The sequence below is a fragment of the Hyla sarda genome, chromosome 2 (genome assembly GCF_029499605.1).
Source record: "Hyla sarda isolate aHylSar1 chromosome 2, aHylSar1.hap1, whole genome shotgun sequence".
In the NCBI taxonomy this organism is placed as follows: domain Eukaryota; kingdom Metazoa; phylum Chordata; class Amphibia; order Anura; family Hylidae; genus Hyla; species Hyla sarda.
Genome location: NC_079190.1, coordinates 277917135 through 277939054, shown reverse-complemented (window position 1 = coordinate 277939054; position 21920 = coordinate 277917135). Strand labels below are relative to the sequence as shown.

The 21920-nt window shown below is 43.9% G+C and overlaps 1 protein-coding gene across 1 annotated transcript in view; it reads right to left on the bottom strand.

Annotated features, from left to right (window-relative positions):
* Positions 1 to 21920, bottom strand: part of ZMYM4 (zinc finger MYM-type containing 4) — a 118427-nt gene that overhangs the window by 76713 nt on the left and 19794 nt on the right. The window contains 3 exon segments of the mRNA XM_056557205.1: positions 7758 to 7836; positions 8054 to 8224; positions 9992 to 10053. Coding sequence (XP_056413180.1) covers positions 7758 to 7836; positions 8054 to 8224; positions 9992 to 10053 — 312 coding nt within the window.

Below are 21920 nucleotides of genomic sequence, written 5' to 3'. Positions count from 1 at the left end.
CGGGGGTGCCCCCTCGGTGACGGACCATTTGGCGCCGAAGCGCTTCGTCAGACCGGGAAAGTCGGGATCACAGGAAGAGGTGTGCTTAAAAGAGGTCAAGGTATCCATGACGTTTCAGGTAAGTTGATGCGCCATTGGATACTAGATATCTTAATACAACTTCTATTACTGTGATACTTTTAGTATATGATAAGTTATAATAAAGCTCCATATTCTTGTTTCTCATTTAATCCGAGCGGGCCTGTAGCGTCCGTACGGATTATCCATCTAGCTTCACTTTTTAAAAGACGCTGGTGCCTGTTCACACCTCTACTTCCAGTTTCTACTTGTTCTATAGCTGCAAACCGCAGCTGATCCGGATTATTATTGTGGCATTCTCTCATGTGGGATATGAGGCGTGGGGCTCCTATTCCAGTTGTAATGGATTTTAAATGCGCTCTTACTCTGTGATACAGTGGGCGTATTGTCTTCCCTACATAGTAACGTCCGCATGGATAGATCAAACAATATACAACATGTGCCGTTTTACAAGTAAGGAATTGTTTAATCTGGATAGTATATCCACCTAATTGTATCGTTTTTTATCTGCCATTTTGTTTGCACTGTTTACCGGACCCACATGCAAAATTGCCAACAGGACAAGAATCTGTAAGCCAATTACTTCTATGTTTCGTTTTTTCCCTACTTTTTTTGTTGTAAAAATCTTGAATTGTGCCATTCCTGCGGTATGTTACAATAGGGTTATGTTCAGTGATTTGTGTAAGGTCTGTATCCTGTTGTAGCATGTACCAGTTTTTTTGGATAGATCTCCTGATAACGTCATTCATCGATGTATTTTTAAACGTAAATGTAAATCTATTTGTATTTTGTTTTTTTCGGGATTTTGCTAACTTTATGTTGGGCTTTTTGTAAGACAGGTAAGGGATAACCTCTTTTTAACAATTTCCTCTGTAGTTCAACTGCCTGCTCTTCATATTTAAGAGGATTATTATTAATTTGTTTTAGTCGAATGAATTGACCTGTAGGGATACCATTTTTTGTATGGATTGGGTGGGATGAGTCGTAGTGCAATGTAGAGTTTCTGGATATACTCTTTCTAAAGCCAGATGTAACTATAGAATGATTAATAATATCCACTTGGATGTCCAGAAACTCTAACAAATTTTTGTTAAATACAGACGTGAATAACATATTCATGGTGTTAACCTCATTGAGATATTGCACAAAGGAATTAAATTCACTTTCCGACCCATCCCACACCACAAACACATCATCAACAAACCGGAGGAGGAGTTTAATATGACGGATGAATGGATTTTGTACTGTGAGGATGTAATTGTATTCAAAAATGGCCAGGTATATGTTGGCAAATGCACATGATATGGGCGTGCCCATTGCCGTTCCGTGGCATTGCCTGTACCATTGCTCATTAAACTGGAAGCAGTTGTTACTTAAAATGAAAGCTGTGGATTCAGTAATTAATTTTATTAGTTCAGGGGACTTATCTGAACCTGCCATGAACTGAGGGAGAGCCTGTACACCCTGTATATGACAATGTGACTGCCCAATTGTGTAAAATGAAGTGTGAATTGCGCACTAGTATCACAGATGCGGTTTACAAAAAATTAATCTCTAACCTAGACCACAAAATGTCTAATCTACAAAGTACCATAAAGGACATGAAGAGAGACAAGTTCCTCAGGGACAAATCGGACTTTGAGACACATAGGGAATTTACGTGGAACAAAACTCGTCAAGACCGTAAATCTCCCCATAACATCAATAAATCCTTCATGCGAAAAAAGAGGAATTATAATCAACAACAACAAAAAAAGAAATATCCTAAAAAAAAGTGATTATCTCACTACCGAATCAGATTCTAGCCTATCCGATGAACCATCTACCGTGGAACAAACAAGAAAGAGACAAAACACCTCGTGAGTTCGCTTTAGGGTAAGAACACGCCGAGGAGGAAAGAGAAGAAGGAAAAGGAAAAGCTGTGAAACGGAAAACTGTAACTTGGAGGCATGGAAAAATGAAAACATAGTGGTGAATTTAACTGACATTTCTTTAAGCGAGGACTGCGTTAAGATGTTAAATAAAGGGTTACATTTTGGGATGCATGAAAAATTTGATTACTGTTCCTTTGAGGAAGACATGGCTAAAGCCATACGTAGATTAGCATTAGCCAAACATTTTGCTATTGTGGGAAAAAAAACGAAAAATACCACTGTTGTAACATCTTGAGAAGGAGAGGAAAGATGTAAAATTGGGCCATTAGGGTTTAGAGTTATGTCTGGTTTAACAATACAGGATGAAAATAATAGAGCTTTGTCGAGTTTAGCTGATAATGACAGAGATGGATAACAGGGAAATCATGGTAGATAGCCCCTTTAAGGGTGGCAATCCCTCCCATTTCTATCCCCCTGTGCCTTCAGGCAGCTCCGTGGATTTATTCCACAGAGCTGTTTGCCAAGAGGTAAAAGCTCTAATATATCCTCCCCCCAGAAACTAACATAACCCCTAAAGAGAAAACCGCCCTTCAAGAATTAGCAGACAGAGATGACATTGTATTGTCCCGAACGGACAAAGGGGGTTCCGTAGTTGTTTGGTACAAGATGAATTATATTTCCGAAGCTAGAAAACAACTGGAGAACCCATTAGTTTATGAAAACTAAAAACCCTCTTATGGAAACATGTAAGCATGAATATCATAACAGAAAAAATAGCTGAAAGATTACTGCCCGAAAACCCATCAAAACCCAAATGGTACATCTTGCCAAAAACGCACAAAGCCATAATCCCGCCCCCAGGACGGCCCATAATTGCGGGCATAGGTTCACCTACATCATTTTTATCTAGTTACATAGATTGGTTAATATCTCCACTATTGTCTCACATACCAACTTATTTAAGAGATACAGGGGACCTCATTTCAGCCTTGGAGGATTTTGAGTGGAAGGACAATTATGCGCTGGCATCGATTGACGTTGAGAGCCTGTACACTCGTATCCCACAGGATACGGGTGTACAGGCTCTCCGTCAGTTCAAGGCAGGTTCAGATAAGTCCCCTGAACTAATAAATTTCATTACTGAATCCACAGCTTTCATTTTAAGTAACAACTGCTTCCAGTTTAATGAGCAATGGTACAGGCAATGCCACGGAACGGCAATGGGCACGCCCATATCATGTGCATTTGCCAACATATACCTGGCCATTTTTGAATACAATTACATCCTCACAGTAAAAAATCCATTCATCCGTCATATTAAACTCCTCCTCCGGTTTGTTGATGATGTGTTTGTGGTGTGGGATGGGTCGGAAAGTGAATTTAATTCCTTTGTGCAATATCTCAATGAGGTTAACACCATGAATAGGTTATTCACTTCTGTATTTAACAAAAATTCGTTAGAGTTTCTGGACGTCCAAGTGGATATTATTAATCATTCTATAGTTACATCTGGCTTTAGAAAGAGTATATATCCAGAAACTCTACATTGCACTACGACTCATCCCACCCAATCCATACAAAAAATGGTATCCCTACAGGTCAATTCATTCGACTAAAACAAATTAATAATAATCCTCTTAAATATGAAGAGCAGGCAGATGAACTACAGAGGAGATTGTTAAAAAGAGGTTATCCCTTACCTGTCTTACAAAAAGCCCGACATAAAGTTAGCGAAATCCCGAGAACAGCTCTATTATCATCATCCCGAAAAAAACAAAATACAAATAGATTTAAATTTACGTTTAAAAATACATCCATGAATGACGTTATCAGGAGATCTATCCAAAAAAAACTGGTACATGCTAAAACAGGATACAGACCTTACAAAAATCACTGAACATAACCCTATTGTAACATACCGCAGGAATGGCACAATTCAAGATTTTTACAACAAAAAAAGTAGGGAAAAAACAAAACATAGAAGTAATTGGCTTACAGATTCTCGTCCTGTTGGCAATTTTGCATGTATGTCGTGTAAACAGTGCAAACAAAATGGCAGATACAAATCGATACAATTAGGTGGATATACTATCCAGATTAAACAATTCCTTACTTGTAAAACGGCACATGTTGTATATTGTTTGATCTATCCATGCGGACGTTACTATGTAGGGAAGACAATACGCCCACTGTATCACAGAGTAAGAGCGCATTTAAAATCCCTTACAACTGGAATAGGAGCCCCACGCCTCATATCCCACATGAGAGAATGCCACAATAATAATCCGGATCAGCTGCGGTTTGCAGCTATAGAACAAGTAGAAACTGGAAGTAGAGGTGTGAACACGCACCAGTGTCTTTTAAAAAGTGAAGCTAGACTGATAATCCGTACGGACGCTACAGGCCCGCTCGGATTTAATGAGAAACAAGAATATGGAGCTTTATTATAACTTGTTATCATATACTAAAAGTCTCACAGTAATAGAAGTTGTATTAAGGTATCTAGTATCCAATGGCGCATCCACTTACCTGAAACGTCATGGATACCTTGACCTCTTTTAAGCACACCTCTTCCTGTGATCCCGACATTCCCGGTTTGACGAAGCACTTCGGCGCCAAACGGTCCGTCACCGAGAGGGCACCCCTGTCCGCACACCCCTGCTTGTATCCCCTGAAGACTACATGAATAAAGTCTGATCGCAATCAAGAAGCCTAATGTGGGGAGTGCTCCGCTTTTTCTATCTACATTGTTTGGAAGTTATTTATCTCTTACTACAAGCGTGGAAGCACCATTATCGGCATCTCCAGCGGTTGCAAGGGGACAGTACTATTTTTCGGTAGTTTTCCACCATACAGCGTTAATACAGTAGTGCCGAGCATATTCCCTTTGTTTTATGAATATATTTTTATAGTTTGGACATTTACACATGCGGTGATGCCACACATGTTTATATTTATTTTCACTTTTTTTTAAATGTGAAAAGAGGGGTGATTCAAACTTTTATAAGGGAAGGGTTAAATCATCTTTATTAACTTTTTTTGCAATGTTGTAGCCCCCATAGGGGACTATAACATGCAATACATTGATTCAATACACTGATCCCTGCCATTGCATTGCAATGCATTGATCAGTGTTATTGGCGGTTGATTCCTCAAGCCTGGATTTCAGGCTTGGAGCAATCAATCGCCGATCAGACGTGCAGGAGGAAGGTAAGGCACCCCCCCTGTTGCTTTCTAGCTGATCGGGACATCGCGATCAGCCCGACTGAGCTGCCGGGAAGCTTTTACTTTCACTTTAGACGCGGCAACAAACTTTGATTGCCGCATCTAAAGAGTTAATGCCAGACATCAGCCCGATCGGCGTCCGTATGCGGCAAGGGGAAAAAAGTCATTAATATATTGAAAAGAAGTGGCCCCAATACCAACCCCTGCAGTATACCAATATTAACTATGACGCATTGTGTACCAAATGCCTTAGAAAAGTCCTGATACACTATATCCACAGCTGCACTCCAATCCAATCTATAACTGACCTCCTCGTAGAAACTGATCAGATTATTTTCATTAAGATAATCCAGAATAGCATTTCTCAGAAAACCTTAAAATATTTAACTCACTATAGATATTAAAGGAGAAATGTGACGCAAAACGTTTAACTTCCCCTGTGACAGGACGGCAAAAAACAAACTTTAACTCACCTTCCTACGTTCACCTGTTGCGTCGGTATCTGCGCCCTGTTCCTTCAGCACTGCTCGTCTCCCCGCTTTTTAGGCTCGGAATGTCACACTGCAGTCAGCGTGTCACCAGCCACACAGATGTCCTGCCTCGGCCGATGATAGTGCAGGGTCATGTAAGGAGCTTGGGCCCCGCCTTCTCCCTGCTGCTCGGGCTCCTTACATGACAGTGCGCTCAGCCTATCACCGGCGGGACATCGCTGCGGTCGACGATACGCTGACTGCAGTGTGACGTTCCAAGCCTAAGAAGAAGGGAGCCGAGCAGCGCCAGAGGAACAGGATGCAGATATCGTAGCAATGGGGGGGGGGGGGGGTCTTGTGTTTCTGGGATCATTTTTTGAACACTAACACCACATTTGCTACTCGTCCAGTCCTTTGAAACAAACCCTGTCATCAAAGAATCCTTAAAAGGGAACCGCGTAATTGCTTGTGACCCCTCGGCCTGTGTTTATATTAGGATTGGCTTATGGTATGGGGACTCTTTGTATGTGACTTCACTCTCTTCCTTGTCTGCCCTTTTCTTTCTCTCCTCTTCTGGTGGCTTTGTTGAATTGCCTGGGGGTGCTGCTTGCTGGAGTTGTGTGCGCTGGGATTGGGGGGGGGGGGTCTCCCTATTGGAATATGAGTATATTAAAACCTCTAGTTTACTGCTTGTGTATATTCCTGCTCCTGTAGAGGGAAGAGACGGACTGTTTGTATGTACGGTGGGTGGGGGGTTTATTGTTGGGGAAATATTGTTGTATGTTTAAAAATGGTTAAAATATTAATAAAAATATCGGATTTAAAAAAAAAAAAAAAGGGAACCGGACAGGTCACCCAACCCCTATAAGCCCTCCCCAGTACCTTTTATGAGAAAAAAAAAAAAACACGCCTGCCCACCCCCTTTCAGCCACACTCGCTTTTTTGGACACACTCAACAGCAGGCACTTCATTCAACGCTCAACGCAGTCAGTGTAAGCCAAGCACGAGTGCTGAAAGGAGGGGCAGCTTGACTACATGCACTGCAGCTCTGTTATCATGCCTTAAAGGGTACCTCTCATCAAATAAACTTTTGATATATTTTAGATTAATGAATGTTGAATAACTTTCCAATAGCATGTTAATGAAAAATATGCTTCTTTCTATTGTATTTTTCCCGATCAGTCCTATCAGCAAGCATTTCTGACTTATGCTGGAGTCCTAAACACTCAGAGCTGCCAGCCTGCTTTGTTCACAGCCAAACAGGCTGTGAACAAAGCAGGCTGGCAGCTCTGAGTGTTCTCCTTTGTGAACAAAGTAGACTGGCAGCTCGTAGTGTTTAGGACTCCAGCATGAGTCTGAAATGCTTGCTGCCAGGACTGGTAGGGAGACCCCTAGTGGTCATTTCTTCAAAGTGGAAAATTAAATAGAAAGAAGCATATTTTTTAATAACATGCAATTGTAAAGTTATTCTGCATACATTAATCTATAATATATCAAAAGTTTTTTTGATGAGAGGTACCCTTTAACAATGGCAGTGGGCAGTGAGCAGTGATTAAAGTAGGTTTTTTGTTTTTTCCATAGTGACACTTTAGAAGAAACTTATGAGCACAGTTTATAATTCCTGCAGAACTAAGGGGTGGATGCCATCTGCACCCTGTGATTTTCGTAGTTTTATATTTTGAAGGGGGCAGTGCACTTGTTGGATTAAGCAGTTCACATTTAAATGTAGAATTTACATTAACCCTACTCATGTCATCTGTCATTGGTTTTTCCAGTGTAAATACACTGGAGAAGAAGGCATTTTAATAGATTAGCCTTTTACTCATCTTCCTCCAACAATTTCACCCAGTTCATTTCTAATAGCATATTTTAAAAATATGCCATTACTTATCCATGAGAAGCTCTTTTTTTGGCAACTCATGATACTGATCTACCTTAAATGGAATAGTGCTGCAGCTCGATGCGGTACAGCATTTAACTGAAAGAGTGTCGAAGCAGAAAACCAAGAAGTGGATCATGAGCATCAAGAAGTACTGGCATATCACAAATCTTTGTCATGTGAAAACCCAGAATGTCGAAAGTTTAGAATTAATTTGTCAATACTACTCACCTAAAGGACTGCCGCTGACTGAAAACACTGCACTGATTTTAAGTTCCCCTTCAGAGGTTTTTGGTTGCTGAGTATATTCCTGAAAGAGACAGATTAAACATTTGCAGCTTTTGTATTATGCTCCTACATATTGTTGTCAAATTCCATGAAGGTTAAAATGTAACAAATAAGTGAAAATCGTGAAATTTGCATATGAAGGCCAAGATAAGCCAACAGATGAAGAAACTATTTTGTAAGGGCATGTGCAAACTTTCTTATTTATGAAGTAAAATGTAAAAGTTTCAATTCTTATTTACCTCAGAGTTGTCTGGTTCATCTTTGACTTTGTCTACAAAGCTGGCTGGAGGTGCCAGTGCCCTATCATAATCTTCGTCCATTGGCTCCTCCTTTATTCTTACACTTGGAGTATACGAGTTTCCTAAATTTTCACCCATTGGTGACTTACTACTGAAGCTGTAACCAGGTTCCTAAAAAAACCAAAAAATAAATCAGCCTGTTACTAGCACAATATAAGATCAACATAACTTGCTGTTTTAATTTGCAGAGCAGGTAGCTTTTAGCCTTAGTTTACTAAGGTCAAGACAGAGCTTTTTTTTTTTTAACCCCTTAAAAGGGGTTTTCCAGGAAGAAAACTTTTTTTTTATATATCAACTGGCTCCAGAAAGTTAAACAGATTTGTAAATTACTTCTATTAAAAAATCTTAATCCTTTCAGTACTTATGAGCTTCTGAAATTAAGGTTGTTCTTTTCTGTCTAAGTGCTCTCTGATGACACGTGTCTTTAGAAGAGGTTTGCTATGGGGATTTGCTTCTAAACTGGGTGGTTCCCAAGACACGTGTCATCAGAGAACACTTAGACAGAAAACAACAACCTTAACTTCAGAAGCTCATAAGGATTGAGCCCTTTTTTTCAATTCTGGCCACTGTCCCTTTATGCATTAATAACTCTGGAATGCTTTTACCGTTTATTCTGATTCCCCGATTGTTTTTTTGTGACATTCTATTTTAAACTGGTTGCCGACGCAGAATGAGCCGGCTCGTCCTAATCAGCGAGTACTTGCCGCGTTAGGACGAGCCGGCTCGTCCTGAAGCTCAACTGTCACAGCATGTAAACATGTGACATCAGTCTCGGGCCCCCCACCCCGATTGGTCAATCAATCCAGATTGAGCAATCACAGCAAAGGCAGTTGAAAAAATTTCTCCCGAGTATGGAAATACTTCATAAGTGGACGTAAAATGCTCTGCGGACACACAACAATTTTTTATGTTCACAAGGGGTAATAGGAGAAAAAGTCCCCCAAAATTTGTAACCCCATTTCTTCTGAGTAAGGAAAGTGCTCTTCGGACGCACTACAGGGCTCAGAAGAGAAGGAGGGCCATTGGGCTTTTAGAGAGAGAATTTAGATAGAATTGTAGGCCATGTGCGTTTACAAAGCCCCCATGGTGCCAGAACAGTGCCCCGTCACATGTGACCCCATTTTGGAAAATACACCCCTCACAGAATGTAACAAGGTGTACAGTGAGCATCTACACCCCACAGGTATCTGACAGATTTTTTGAACAGTGGTCTATGAAAATGAAAAATAAAATTTTTCATTTGCACAGCCCACTGTTCCAAATATCTGTCAAACGCCAGTGGGGTGTAAATGCTCACTGTACCCCTTGTATTACATTCTGTGAGGGGTGTAGTTTCTGGAATAGGGTCACATGTGGGGGGGGGGGTCCACTGTTCTGGCACCATGGGGGCTTTCTTCTCTCTGCACATGCAGTTGTAAACAGAGAGGAGAAGATTCAGAGCTGCCAAAAGGGGCATTTTCGGCGGCCGAAATTTCGGTGCATCCCTAATAAAAAGTTTTTTCTAACAACAGGTACACTTTAAGAAAAATCACCAAATGCATCAAGTAGTGCATTACTTCTGTAGTGCAAAATAATTGTGTACCAATCATGATTTGGCATAAACCTTAACATATATACTTTTCCTAATTGTCTCCTTTCAAAACATTCTGAAAAATACATATTACTCAATTCAGGCTTTTGAATTCCAATGGTAAGTATATTGAGAATTTTATTACTATATATAACACCTTGGCCATTTTTGTAACTCCTGTAAGGAAGCTTGCTATTTTTCTTACTCTATATAAATAAAACACAGTAAATATATAAATACTGATCATAAGACCCAGAGGGGTCACAAAAAAAAAAAAAAAAAAAAAAATCAGGATATAAACACCTTACCCTAAAATTACTGTCTGGGGCTTGTGCCGCCAACTGTCCTCGCGAGGATTCCTCCATTTGAACTAAAAGACAATAAACATGGGTTGTAATCGAAATCCTCCCTAAAGTAATGAAATTAACATCTCTAAACATTTTAGCATCTTCCATTTGAACACCTATTCTGCCAAGTACACAAACGCCAATATCTTACTATAGTACTCAACATTACAGAGGTCTAAAAAACCTTACTTAGGGTGGGTTCACACCTCGTTTTGTACTTACGGCTCCCGTATACAGCTGGGAGGAGGGGTGGGCGGGGCTTAATCACGGCGCCCGCACTCAGCCGTATAGGGGAACCGTATTTAATGCATGTCTATGAGCCGACCGGAGTGAACCGCAGCCTCCGGTCGGCTGCGTTTTCGGCCATATGCGGTTTCCAGACCGTAGGCAAAAACGCAGTCGACCACGTTTTTTTGCCTGCGGTCGGGAAACCGCATACGGCCGAAAACGCAGCCGAGAGAGCACAGAGAACTGCTAGCCCACTCTGACTTTCTGGACTTTGTTCATGCCTGTGCTTCAGCTTGGACAAAGCCATGGTTTCCATAAAAAGGAAATACGTTTTCCTTATGAAGTATATTAGAAAGGTTAATGTTTTGCCAAGATGTACAACATATAAAAATGTTTTGTATCTCACAGTGCCCATTTAACCCCTTAAGGACCAAGCCCATTTTCACCTTAAGGACCAGAGTGTTTTTTGCACATCTGACCACTTTCACTTTAAGCATTAATAACTCTGGGATGCTTTTACTTTTCATTCTGATTCAGAGATTGTTTTTTCGTGACATTCTACTTTAGGTTAGTGGTAAATTTTCATTGATACTTGCATCATTTCTTGGTGAAAAATTCCAACATTTGAAAAATTTTTTTTGAAAATGTAGTATTTTTTTTAACTTTGAAACTCTCTGCTTATAAGGAAAATGGACATCCCAAATACATTAAATATTGATTCACATAAACAATATGTCTACTTTATGTCTGCATCATAAAGTAGACATGTTTTTACTTTTGGAAGACATCAGAGGGCTTCACAATTTTTGTGAAGAAATTTTAACAAAAAAAGCAATTTGAGGGGTCTCCATTTCTACACAGTGCACTTTTCGGTACAAAGGACATGTTATATATATTCTGTAGGTCTATACAATTAGAACAATACCCAACTTCTATAGGTTGTGTTTTATTTTACTACTTCAAAAAGTTACCAAAAAGCCCCATACAAATTTTCGTATAAAAAGTTATAATTTTTTTAATCATTTTTCAAGAAGCAACCAAAAAAGGAGATTTTTTTTGTACTCACTATAAAATCTCTTCCTCGTAGCCTCATTGGGGGGCACAGAGACCATGGGAATTATGCTGCTGTCCACTAGGAGGCTGACACTAGGCAAAAAAAAAAAAAAAAGAAGTCGGCTCCTCCCAGCAGGATATACCCGCCTACAGACACTGAGCTAATCAGTTGTGTCACAAAGCAGTAGAAGCCAAACCACAAAAGGAGAAAACGTCTAAAGGACATCAACAGTGATTAACAGGCAAGAAACAACCTAACCAGGTAAATGTAAATAGGTGGGTGCTGTGTCCCCCAATGAAGGCTACGAGAAAGAGATTTTACGGCGAGTACAAAAAAAATCTCCTTTTCTCGGACGCCTCATTGGGGGGGGACACAGAGACCATGGGACACCCCAAAGCAGTCCCTGAGGTGGGAAAAACAACAGCCAGAGAAGGAAAGGTCAGGCCAGAGACTGAGCCACAACCAGTCGCCCAAGATAGTGGACGAGGCCCAAAAGGATACCGGAACACGGCAACCAACCACCCGGAAGCCCCCGCAAAACATAATGTGAGAGGCTGGACCCAAGAGGAAGGAGCTGTGCAGAGACTGGGGTCCGACAGCCGACCAAATAAGACAACAAATGGTCACCCTGGAGGCCTGCCAGGCCGAACACATTCTGGCAGGAGAGCATAAAACCCTTCCGATGGAAATACATAAGACATAGCACCACCGAGACCTGGCCCAAACACGGAAGAGAGAGATAACCGAACCCCTAATGCAGAGATTCGTCTAACCAAGGCAAACATGGTGAGGAAACGCCGCTTCCATAAGAGAAACATGCCGGGGAGGCATGAAGGGAGAGTCCTGACAGGAGGCCAACTGCAACCGTAGGACAGAGACTAAGGAGAGAGAATGGCAATAGAAAAGCAGCTGAGCACGCTCAGCAAGTAGCAAGACTCAGTAGGCAGATACAACAAGACAGAACTACACTTGTTGAAGACGCATGAAACCGCCAGACTGGGCAACCTGAATGACCGGAAGGCCCCAAGGTACAAGGGTCAACTTTCACTCACAGTAGGAGTAAAGGAACAGCAGCTGCAGCAGACGAACCAACCTCTATGGATGGTGTAGAGGGTCCATGGTACATCAGTCAACTCTCACTCAGAGTGGGAATACCGGAACAGCAGCTGCGCAGATGACCCAACCTCCATGGATGGTGTAGAGGGGCCATTGTACAGCGGTCTACTCTCACACAACGGAATAGCAGCTGTGGCAGACGTCACGTCCTCCACGGGCATTTGAGAGGACCACGACCACCCAAGAGGAGTTTGCAAAGAGTCCACTGCCCACACAGGGGCACCCAGTCAGTCACTTCACTCAGGAAGTGGAACACTGGGACTGCAGTCGCGGACGCAGTAAGGGTGGCCGGTGGAGAAGGGAACAGAATATCTATATTGTCCTTGGTGGGATCTAAACCCCAGACCCCAGTGTTGCAAGGCAACAGCGTTAACCACTTAGCCACTGTGCAGCCCCTGGCAAGCAACGCAGGTTACTGTCCCAAAGACTGTACCTTCAGCAAAACTGCATATCTCAGCGAAGGTGACCAATGGGGTGCACAGGAAAGCACAATCACTCCTTGAGCGAGGAGGGTAATTAAAGCGACCTGAAAGGCCGCCACCAAAGAAGGGGAACGAGGAGGGCGGGATCGGCAGAAAACGATCCCGGCGAAAGGAAGCAAATTCTATCCGGTAACCATTGGATATGACATCTCAGACCCAGGCGTCCTGAACTTGCGCCTGCCAAAAGGTCCCGGAAAAGAGACAAATGCCCTCCCACCCAAGAAGAGGACACGGGTGGGGGCGTCCCTTCAGGAGGAAGGAGGCTTACAGTTACCGGACTTGGCCGCAAAACCGCCAGAACGGTTGACTGGCTTCCAGGAAGGACGCGCCTTGAAAGAAGGGGCTTTCAGAGAGTGGGAGGGCGCCTGCTTGGGAGGGCGACCTGATGCAAAGGACAGAAAGGAAGCTGTCTTCTGACTGTGATCGGAGCGGCAAGGCTCGTTCTGCAGCAGCAGAGAACTTTTACCTCTATTAGCTTCGGAAATAATTTCATCTAGACGTTACCTAAAGAGGAGAGAACCGGAGAAAGGCAACTCTGTTAGAGATTTCTTCTAAGCAGCATCAGCATCCCACACCTTCAGCCACATGGAGCGACGAATCGCAACCAAGTTAGCTGAAGCAAAGGCCGTGCATCGGGCGGACTGCAAAGCCGCCGAACAGAGGAAGTCCCCAGCCAAGTCCTACCGAGAGGCACCTGACAGGATGCCCGGCCATAACTTGGAAGCCCAAACCGAAACTGCTTTGGACACCCAAGCGGAAGCAAAGGTGGGTACCAAGGACAAACCTGCCGCTTTAAAGGCAGATTTCGCCAAGTTTTTGATCTTCTTGTCTCCCGGATCCTTTAAGGATGCTGCATCTGCCAGAGGCAGGTTAGTAGATTTGGATAGACGAGAAATTGGAGGATCTACTGCAAGTGGCGCTGTCCACTTGGAAGCCAGAACCGAAGGAAACGGAAATTGAGCTTGAATCTTCTTGGTTCCCTGGAAATGTTTGTCCGGATGCTTTCAAGCCGCGTCCAACAAAGCGTCAAATTCAGCATGAGAACTGAAAGCCTTGGGGAAACGCAGAGAGCGGCAAAAAGAAGCTTCTGGAACCGGAACCGAAGTTCTTGGGTCCACCAGAAAAAATGTGTCCCTGATGGCTGACACCAAGCGGTCCACCATATCAAACACGGCAGAGTGGTTCTCATGATACGAGGTGGATTCTGACCCGTGATCGCTACTTCCCCTGGAGAGTGGAAGCGTGCGGTGGTAGCCTTAGAATGTGGTGTGTTAGACCTAGAATGAGGAGTCAGGGACCTGGGATGGTCACTGGGGGAGCGGCCCCTAGAATGGGGGGTGAGCTGGTGAAGAGGAGAGTGATCTACAGGAAGAATGTCTATCCTGAACACGCGACTCTGGACTAGAGCCTGGCAAATGACTTTAGGGTGCTTGTGAGAGCATTGGGAGTGGGGGTCAGAAGAGACCGAGCAGGACTCACCGGGGTTCGTGCGCATTGAAGACATCTCCAAGGCCGAAGCCACTGATCTGCCGACCCTAGCCAGGTCAGATATCGACTGGTAAAGGGAGAAAACCCACTCTGGGGGAGGGGCAGACACCGTGGAGCGCATGGTGGAGCAGGCGGGACAGGTGGATTCAGTGGAACCACCGGGCACTTTGGTCTTGCAGCCCACACAAGAATAGTAGGTGACCAAGGCTGCGGTCGCCTGTCTGGGTGGGGGGGGTTCAGGTCTGGGGTCAGACATAGTTGCTAGTGAGAAGTAGTCAGCAATAAAATGGAACAATCACACCCAAGTTCTGTGTCCCATGGCTGTAGCTGAGCTGTGACCCTTGACTGGAGCTGGAAATCAGGCTGTGGCTGTGCTGTGTCCTGGCTGGAGCTGAAGAGTACGTGGAAAAATTGTCCGATTAGGTGCCAGCGCCAGAATCGGCCAATTTTCCACATTTTCTTCCTACTGCTTTGAACTGGGACAGCAAGACTGCTACCAGAGGACCGTGGCTGAGGGTCTGGAGATATGTTTTGAAACACGGTACATTCAGTGTTGTACTCTGAGCGCAACCCGTCTTGATAAGTGTAACTTTAACTACCACAAATATCCATGTGGCTGGAGCCGAAGAGGTAGGCAGCAGCTGAGTCTGCAGGCAAGCAGAAAGGGGGAGGTGGCAGCTGCACTGACCCAGGAACAGGTCGGTCACAGTACGAGAACGGTGTCCTATTGGAGCAAGAGAGGGAGGCACCCAGAAATTGACCCCCCCGAAGCGCAAAAAATCATTGGCCACCGAAGAGAGGAGGGCGGGCGCATGTAATACGGGAAGTGGGTGGAGCTAGGTCCCAGCACAGGACCTAGCCTGAATTAATATGCACCCTGCAGCGCGTACATGCCCGAAAAGTGGGCGAAAACTAAAGTAAAAGCGCGCAGCTGCGCGCAGCAGCCGAGCTGACAGAGGCTGCGGGCGGGCGCTGGAGCGCTGAAAACTCTAGTAAGCAGCGTCGGTGTGGGAGGTTGCCCCGCTACCCCCTGCCGTGCATAGAGGGAGAAGACCCGGAGGCTGAAAACCCCTAACCCCTAGAAATAAGAAAAGATAGCCATCGCCCCCAGGAAAATCCCCCTAGGGCCCCAGGTAATAGGGGACCCCAAGAGGCAGATGAAGAGGTGATGTAGAGGGAAAGGGGGGGGGGAGGAGGGCTGGGGAAGTAGAGGGACATACTCCCCCTTATCCGCCAGGTAATAGGGGACCCCAAGAGGAAGATGAAGAGGTGATGTGGAGGGAAAGGGGAGGGACATACACCCCCTTATCCGCCATACTCACTTAAGATGTCTTCAGCCAGCTATCGTCTCAACTGCATTATGTCAGGCTGAGAAAGGTACAAACCCAGGCACTGGCCATTGGCGGGAAGGGGTTAATGGTGCATACTCTATGTCCCTTAGCCGCATATCGGGGAACAGGTAGTGCCATGCTCCTGAACCCCCACCTAAAGAAAGAGAAAATAAAAAAGGAGAAAGGAACCTATAAACAGACCCTAGCTATAAAATAAAAAAAGATGACTAGGTATGGAGAACTCCAGACTGGTGTCTGCCTCCTACGGACACTAAGCTAAAACTGGTTAGCTCAGAGTCAGTAGGTGCATATATACTGCCAGAAAGGGCCAACTTACTTTTTGTATGCCTAGAGTCAGCCTCCTAGTGGCTGCAAGATATACCCACGGTCTCTGTGTCCCCCAAAGGAGACGACCGAGAAATTATACATTTCAAGACATGCCCCTTGAGTGCACATTACGCTGTGCTCTGCTTGTGGTCACCAAAGACCCCATAAATATAAACCTATTAAAAATAAAATGTATCAGGGACTACAACTAAAGGAGAAGCCTGGCACTAAAACAATTTTTCCTTTTTTGCATTAACTTACAGGCAGTTGAAGAGAGAGGTAGTGTCTGGTAACTATAAAAGGAAGTATACGAAGAGATTATCTGAGCTAGTGATTGTGTGTCTGTATACAAGAGAGTGTGAAGTATACAAGTGAGTGTAAGTATAAAAGTGAGAGGGACTTAAAATTAAGGGACTTTAAATTTAGGGCATTTAATTGAAATACTTGATTGTTTTTTTTTTTTACTGTTAATTTTTGCAATTCCCAAATCTAATATGGCCTCCATGTTGGAAAAGGCAGTCCAGTGTGCATCTTGCACAATGTATGCAATCCTTTAACAGCAGTTTGAGGGTGCATATTGTTGTGCAAGTTGTTCGTTTGGAAGCCCAGATCCTGGATCTAGAGGATCAACTGGCAACACAGATGCATTGACAACTTGGAGATGAGTCTCCTGCTCACTAAGCAATTACTCTCTGTGGTAGAGGTGGGGGAGGATAGTGGGTCAGTCAGGCAGCTAGCTGGGTTACAGTTAGGAAACGGGGTAGAGGGACTCTGCCTCTGACCACCAGGGTGGTGTCTGCTCCAGTAAGGAGGGAGGAAGGAGTGCTGAGCAGGCCAGACAGGTACTGGTAGTGGGGGACTCAATTATTAGGGGGACAGACAGGGTGATCTGTCACAAAGACCAGGATCGATGAACAGTGTGTTGTCTTCTTGGCGCTCAAGTTCGGAACATCGCGGATCAGTTTGACAGGTTGCTGGGTGGGGCTGGAGGGGACCCAGCAGTCATGGTACATATTGACACCAATGACAAAGTAAGAGGCTGGTGGGTGTCCTTAAAAATGATTTCAGGGACTTAGGCCGCAAGCTTAAGGCAAGGACCTCCAAGGTAATATTTTCTGAAATATTACCTGTACCACGAGCCACACCAGAGAGGCAGCCGGAGATTAGGGAGGTAAACAAGTGGCTCAGAAGCTGGTGTAGGAAGGAGGGATTTGGGTTCATGGAGAACTGGGACGACTTCTTTGTCAGATACCGGGCTGCAGCTCAATGGGGAGGGTGCAGCTGAGCTTGGGGAGAAGATGGCTAGAAGGGTGGAGGAGTGTTTAAACTAGGGACTGGGGGGGGGGGGGGGAGGGAACCTAGTGTAGATAAAGAAGGGGGACTCTATTGTACTTGGGGGTGGAGCGGAGGAAGGGGTTAGAATAGGCTTCATAGGAAGAAAAAAAAAAAAAAAAAAAACACCTTTAAATTGCATGTTGACCAATGCCACAAGTCTGTCCAATAAAACAGAGTGGAGTGGTTGATGTCTGAGGAAGATTATGACATAGTGAGTATAACTATGGTTGTACGATAGCTGTGACTGGGCCGTCAACATACAGGGTTATAGTCTATTCAGGAAGGATCGGTCAAAACTGAAAGGGGGAGGAGTTTTTCTTTATGTGAAATCTGAAGGCCGCACTACGGGAGGATACATGGGAGGGAAACAATAATGTAGAGTCATTATGGTTAGAAATATATGAAGATGAAAATTAAAAAAAAATCTCATAGGGGGTTTGCTATAAGCCACCAAACATAATGGAAGAGCCAGAATATCAATTACTGAGGCAAATAAACAAGGCAGAAAATCAGAATGAGGTAATAATAATGGGGGACTTTAACTATCCTGATACAGTGACCCCCCCCCCCCCCCCCCGACCTACGATGGCCCCGACATACGATCATTTCAAGATACGATGGCCTCTCAGAGGCCATCATATGTTGAAGGCAGCATCAACATACGATGCTTTTGTATGTCGGGGCAATCGCATAAACGGCTATCCGGCAGCGCAGACTGCTTCAGCTGCTGCCGGATAGCCGTTTACGGTGCGCTGTGTGCCCCGACGATCACTTAAATGTCCTTGGGGCTCCGGCGCGTCCTCTTCGGGGTCCAATGCTACGCCGGCGCTCTCCTTCAACGTCATCACGTCGTCGCGCACGCCGTCCCGTAATCCAATAGGAGCGGCGTGCGTAGCGACGTGATGGCGGTGACAGAGTGAGAGGATCCCGGGCAGCAGACACGTTCCGGAGTGATGGGTACACTCCGGGGACACGGCGACAGCGATGGAGGGCTACATCCAGTAGTATTACCTCCTATACTTTACATTGCACGGATCCCTCAACAAACAATGGTTTCAACAAACGATGGTTCATTTGGAACGGATTACCATGGTATGTTGAGGGACCACTGTATAAACTGGGAGACTGAGACCTGTGAATATCATAAAGTAAACAGGTTTCTGACTTTAGCTAAAAACAATTATCTGTCCCAAATGGTACAGTAGAAAGACACCTAGGAAATAGTGATCATAATATAGTACATTAAGGGGATCTCTCGAGGGGCCACAAAAACAATGAACTTTAGGAAGTCAAACTTTGATCAACTCAGAGAAGCCCTTAACAATATAAATTGGGATAATGTTTTAAAAAACAAGAACACTGACACAAAATGGGAGACTTTAAAAAAAATATCTTAAATTTTCACTGTAAGAGATATATACCTTATGGGAATAAAATGGTCAGAAATAAAAGAAAACCAATATGGATGAATAAGAACATTAAGTGGGCAATAAATGACAAAAATAAAGCATTTAAACTACTAAAAACAGGACGGCAGTGAAGAAGCATTAAAAAGCTATAGTGAAAAATGTAAAAAAAAAAAACAAACAAAAAAAAATAAAATAAAAACACACACACTACAGATAAAAGCCGCAAAAATAGAGACAGAAAGACTCATTGCCAAAGAGAGTCAAACTAACCCCAAAATGTTCTTCAAGCCCATTTTCACCTTAAGGACCAGGCCAATTTTATTTTTGCGTTTTCGATTTTTCCTCCTCGCCTTCTAAAATCCATAAAACTCTTTTATATTTCCATCTACAGACCCATATAAGGCTTGTTTTTTGCGTGACCAATTGTACTTTGTAATGAAACCTCTTATTTTACCAAACAATTTACAGCGAACCCCAAAAAAATAGTTTAGGGAGGAAATTTAAATGAAAACCACAATTTTGCACAGGGTTTCGTTTTCACACGGTACAATTCACGGTAAAAATGACGTGTTCTTTATTCTGTGGGTCAATACGATTGAAATGATACCCATGGCTAGATACTTTTATATTTTTGTACCGCTTTAAAAAAAAAAAATGTATAAAAAAAACAAAAAAATCTAAAAAATTTTGGTACAAAATCCGTAATCTAAAAATCGCCCTATTTTGACCACTTATAACTTTTTCATTTTTCTGTATATAGGGCGGTATGAGGGCTCATTTTTTGCGCTGTCATCTGTACTTTTTATCACTACCACATTTGCATATATAAAACTTTTATATCATTTTGTTTATAAAAAATTTTGGTATTAAAATGTGACAAAAAAGCTGAATTTTTGGACTTTTTTTTATTTTTACATTTATGCCGTTCACCATACAGGATCATTAACATTATATTTTGATAGTTCAGACATTTACGGACACGGTGATACCAAATATGTTAATTAAAAAAAAAAAAACGCTTTTTGGCGGTAAAATGGGAAGAACTGACAATTTTTATTGAGGAAGGGGATTTTTGTTTTACATTTTTCAACTTTTTTTTATTTTTTTACACTTTTTATGTCCCCATAGGGGACTATCTATAGCAATCATTTGATTGCTAATACTGTTCAGTGCTATGCATAGAGCATAGCACTTATCAGTATTATCGGTGATCTTCTGCTCTGCTCGATATCAGACGAGAGCAGGAGACGCAGGGAGATGGACGGAGGCAGGTGAGGGACCTCTGTCCGCCATTACAGATGATCGGATCGCCGCGGCAGCGCTGCGGGCGATCCAATCATCTATTTTAACTTGCACATTGCCGCAGATGCGGTGATCTGTACTGATCACGGCATCTGAGGGGTTAATGGCAGACATCCGTGCGATTGCGGATGTCGGCCATTACCGGCGGGTCCCCGGTTGCTGCTAGCAGCCGGAACCTGCCGTGTATGAAGCGAGCACCACTCCGATGCTCGCGGTCATACACAGGACGTAAATGTGCGCGAAGTACCGCCAAACCCGGACGTACACTATATAAATAGCAAAAAAGGTTAAAAATAAAAGTGTTGGCCCTTTAAAAAACGACAAAGGAGAAATTACAAATGGGGATAAGGAAAAAGGAGATTTTTATGCTTACCGTAAAATCTTTTTCTTGGAGGATCATTGGGGGACACAGACCTTGGGGTATATGCTGCTGCTAATAGGAGGCTTGACACTAGGCAACAAGAAAAGTCATCCCCTCCGAGCAGGATATACCAGCCCACAGGCAGCTGGGCTAATCCGTTTAGTCCCAGAGCAGTAGGAGAGGACCGATAGGTCAGAAAAAAAAAACAGAACCGTCCGAGGAACCACAGAATAAAAATTAACTGAAAGCACCCTCGGACGGGCAACGAAACCAGAACAACTGGTAGAGAGCTGGGTCCTCCAAGAAAAAGATTTTACAGTAAGCATAAAAATCTAATTTTCTCTATCGGCTCCATTGGGGGACACAGACCATGGGACGTACCAAAGCAGGCCCCAGTGTGGGTAAATGATTCCCAACTCAGGTGGGAGGCGGAGCCGCCTGTAACAGCTTGCGACCCAGACTAGAATCAGCAGTTGCGAAGGTATGTACCTGGTAGAATTTTGTGAAAAGAGTGTAAAGATGACCAGGTGGCCACTTTACAGATTTGCAAGGCAGAAGCCTTGTTGCGGAAAGCCCAGGAGGCTCTGACAGAATATGTGAAAAGAGCTGAGACCCTGAAAAGAGTGGTCTTCCCTTTGCAGCGGTAAGCTTCCGAGATGGCTAAACAGATCCACCGCAAAATGATGACTTTGAAGCAGGAAGTCCCATACAACTACCCTTCGTAAGGACAAGGAAGGAGTAACACTGGCGAAAGGAAGAAGTGACTGAGAGGTAAATCCGAACAGCTTGTACCACATCAAGTCAATGGAGCAAACGCTCCCTGGGATGAGAAGGAGCAGGACAAAAAGACAGAAGGACAATGTCCTCATGGAGGTGAAAGGCAGAAACAACCTTAGGTAAAAAGGACTGAACCGGGCGAAAGACCACTTTGTCCTGGTGTAGAACCAGGTAGGGAGATCGGCAGGATAGGGCTGCCAGCTCAGAAACCCTCCTAATAGAAGTGACTGCAATAAGGAAGGCCACGTTCCAAGAAAGGAGACGAAGAGGAACATCCCCGAGAGTTTCAAAGAGAGCCCCCTGTAGGGCCCCGAGAATCAGATTGAGATCCCAGGGGGGAGCAGGTGACCTGTAAAGCGGGGTAGCATGGAGAAAGGTCCGGACATGAGGATCGGACACCAGGGGATGGTGAAAAAGAATGGAGCCAAAACTTGTCCCATAAGGGAACTGAAAGCAAAGTGTTGTTCTAACCCGGACTGTAAGAAGGAAAGAAGTCGTGGGAGAGAGAACGCAACTGGAGAAAAGGAGTGAGACTCACACCAATGAAAATAAGACCGCCAAGTACGGTGGTAAATATTTGCAGAAAAGGCCCTGCGCGCTCTGATCACAGTGCAAATTACTTGGGGAGAGAATCCCCTAGCTCTCGGAACCTCAGTCTCAATCATTGGGGTGGCAAGAGG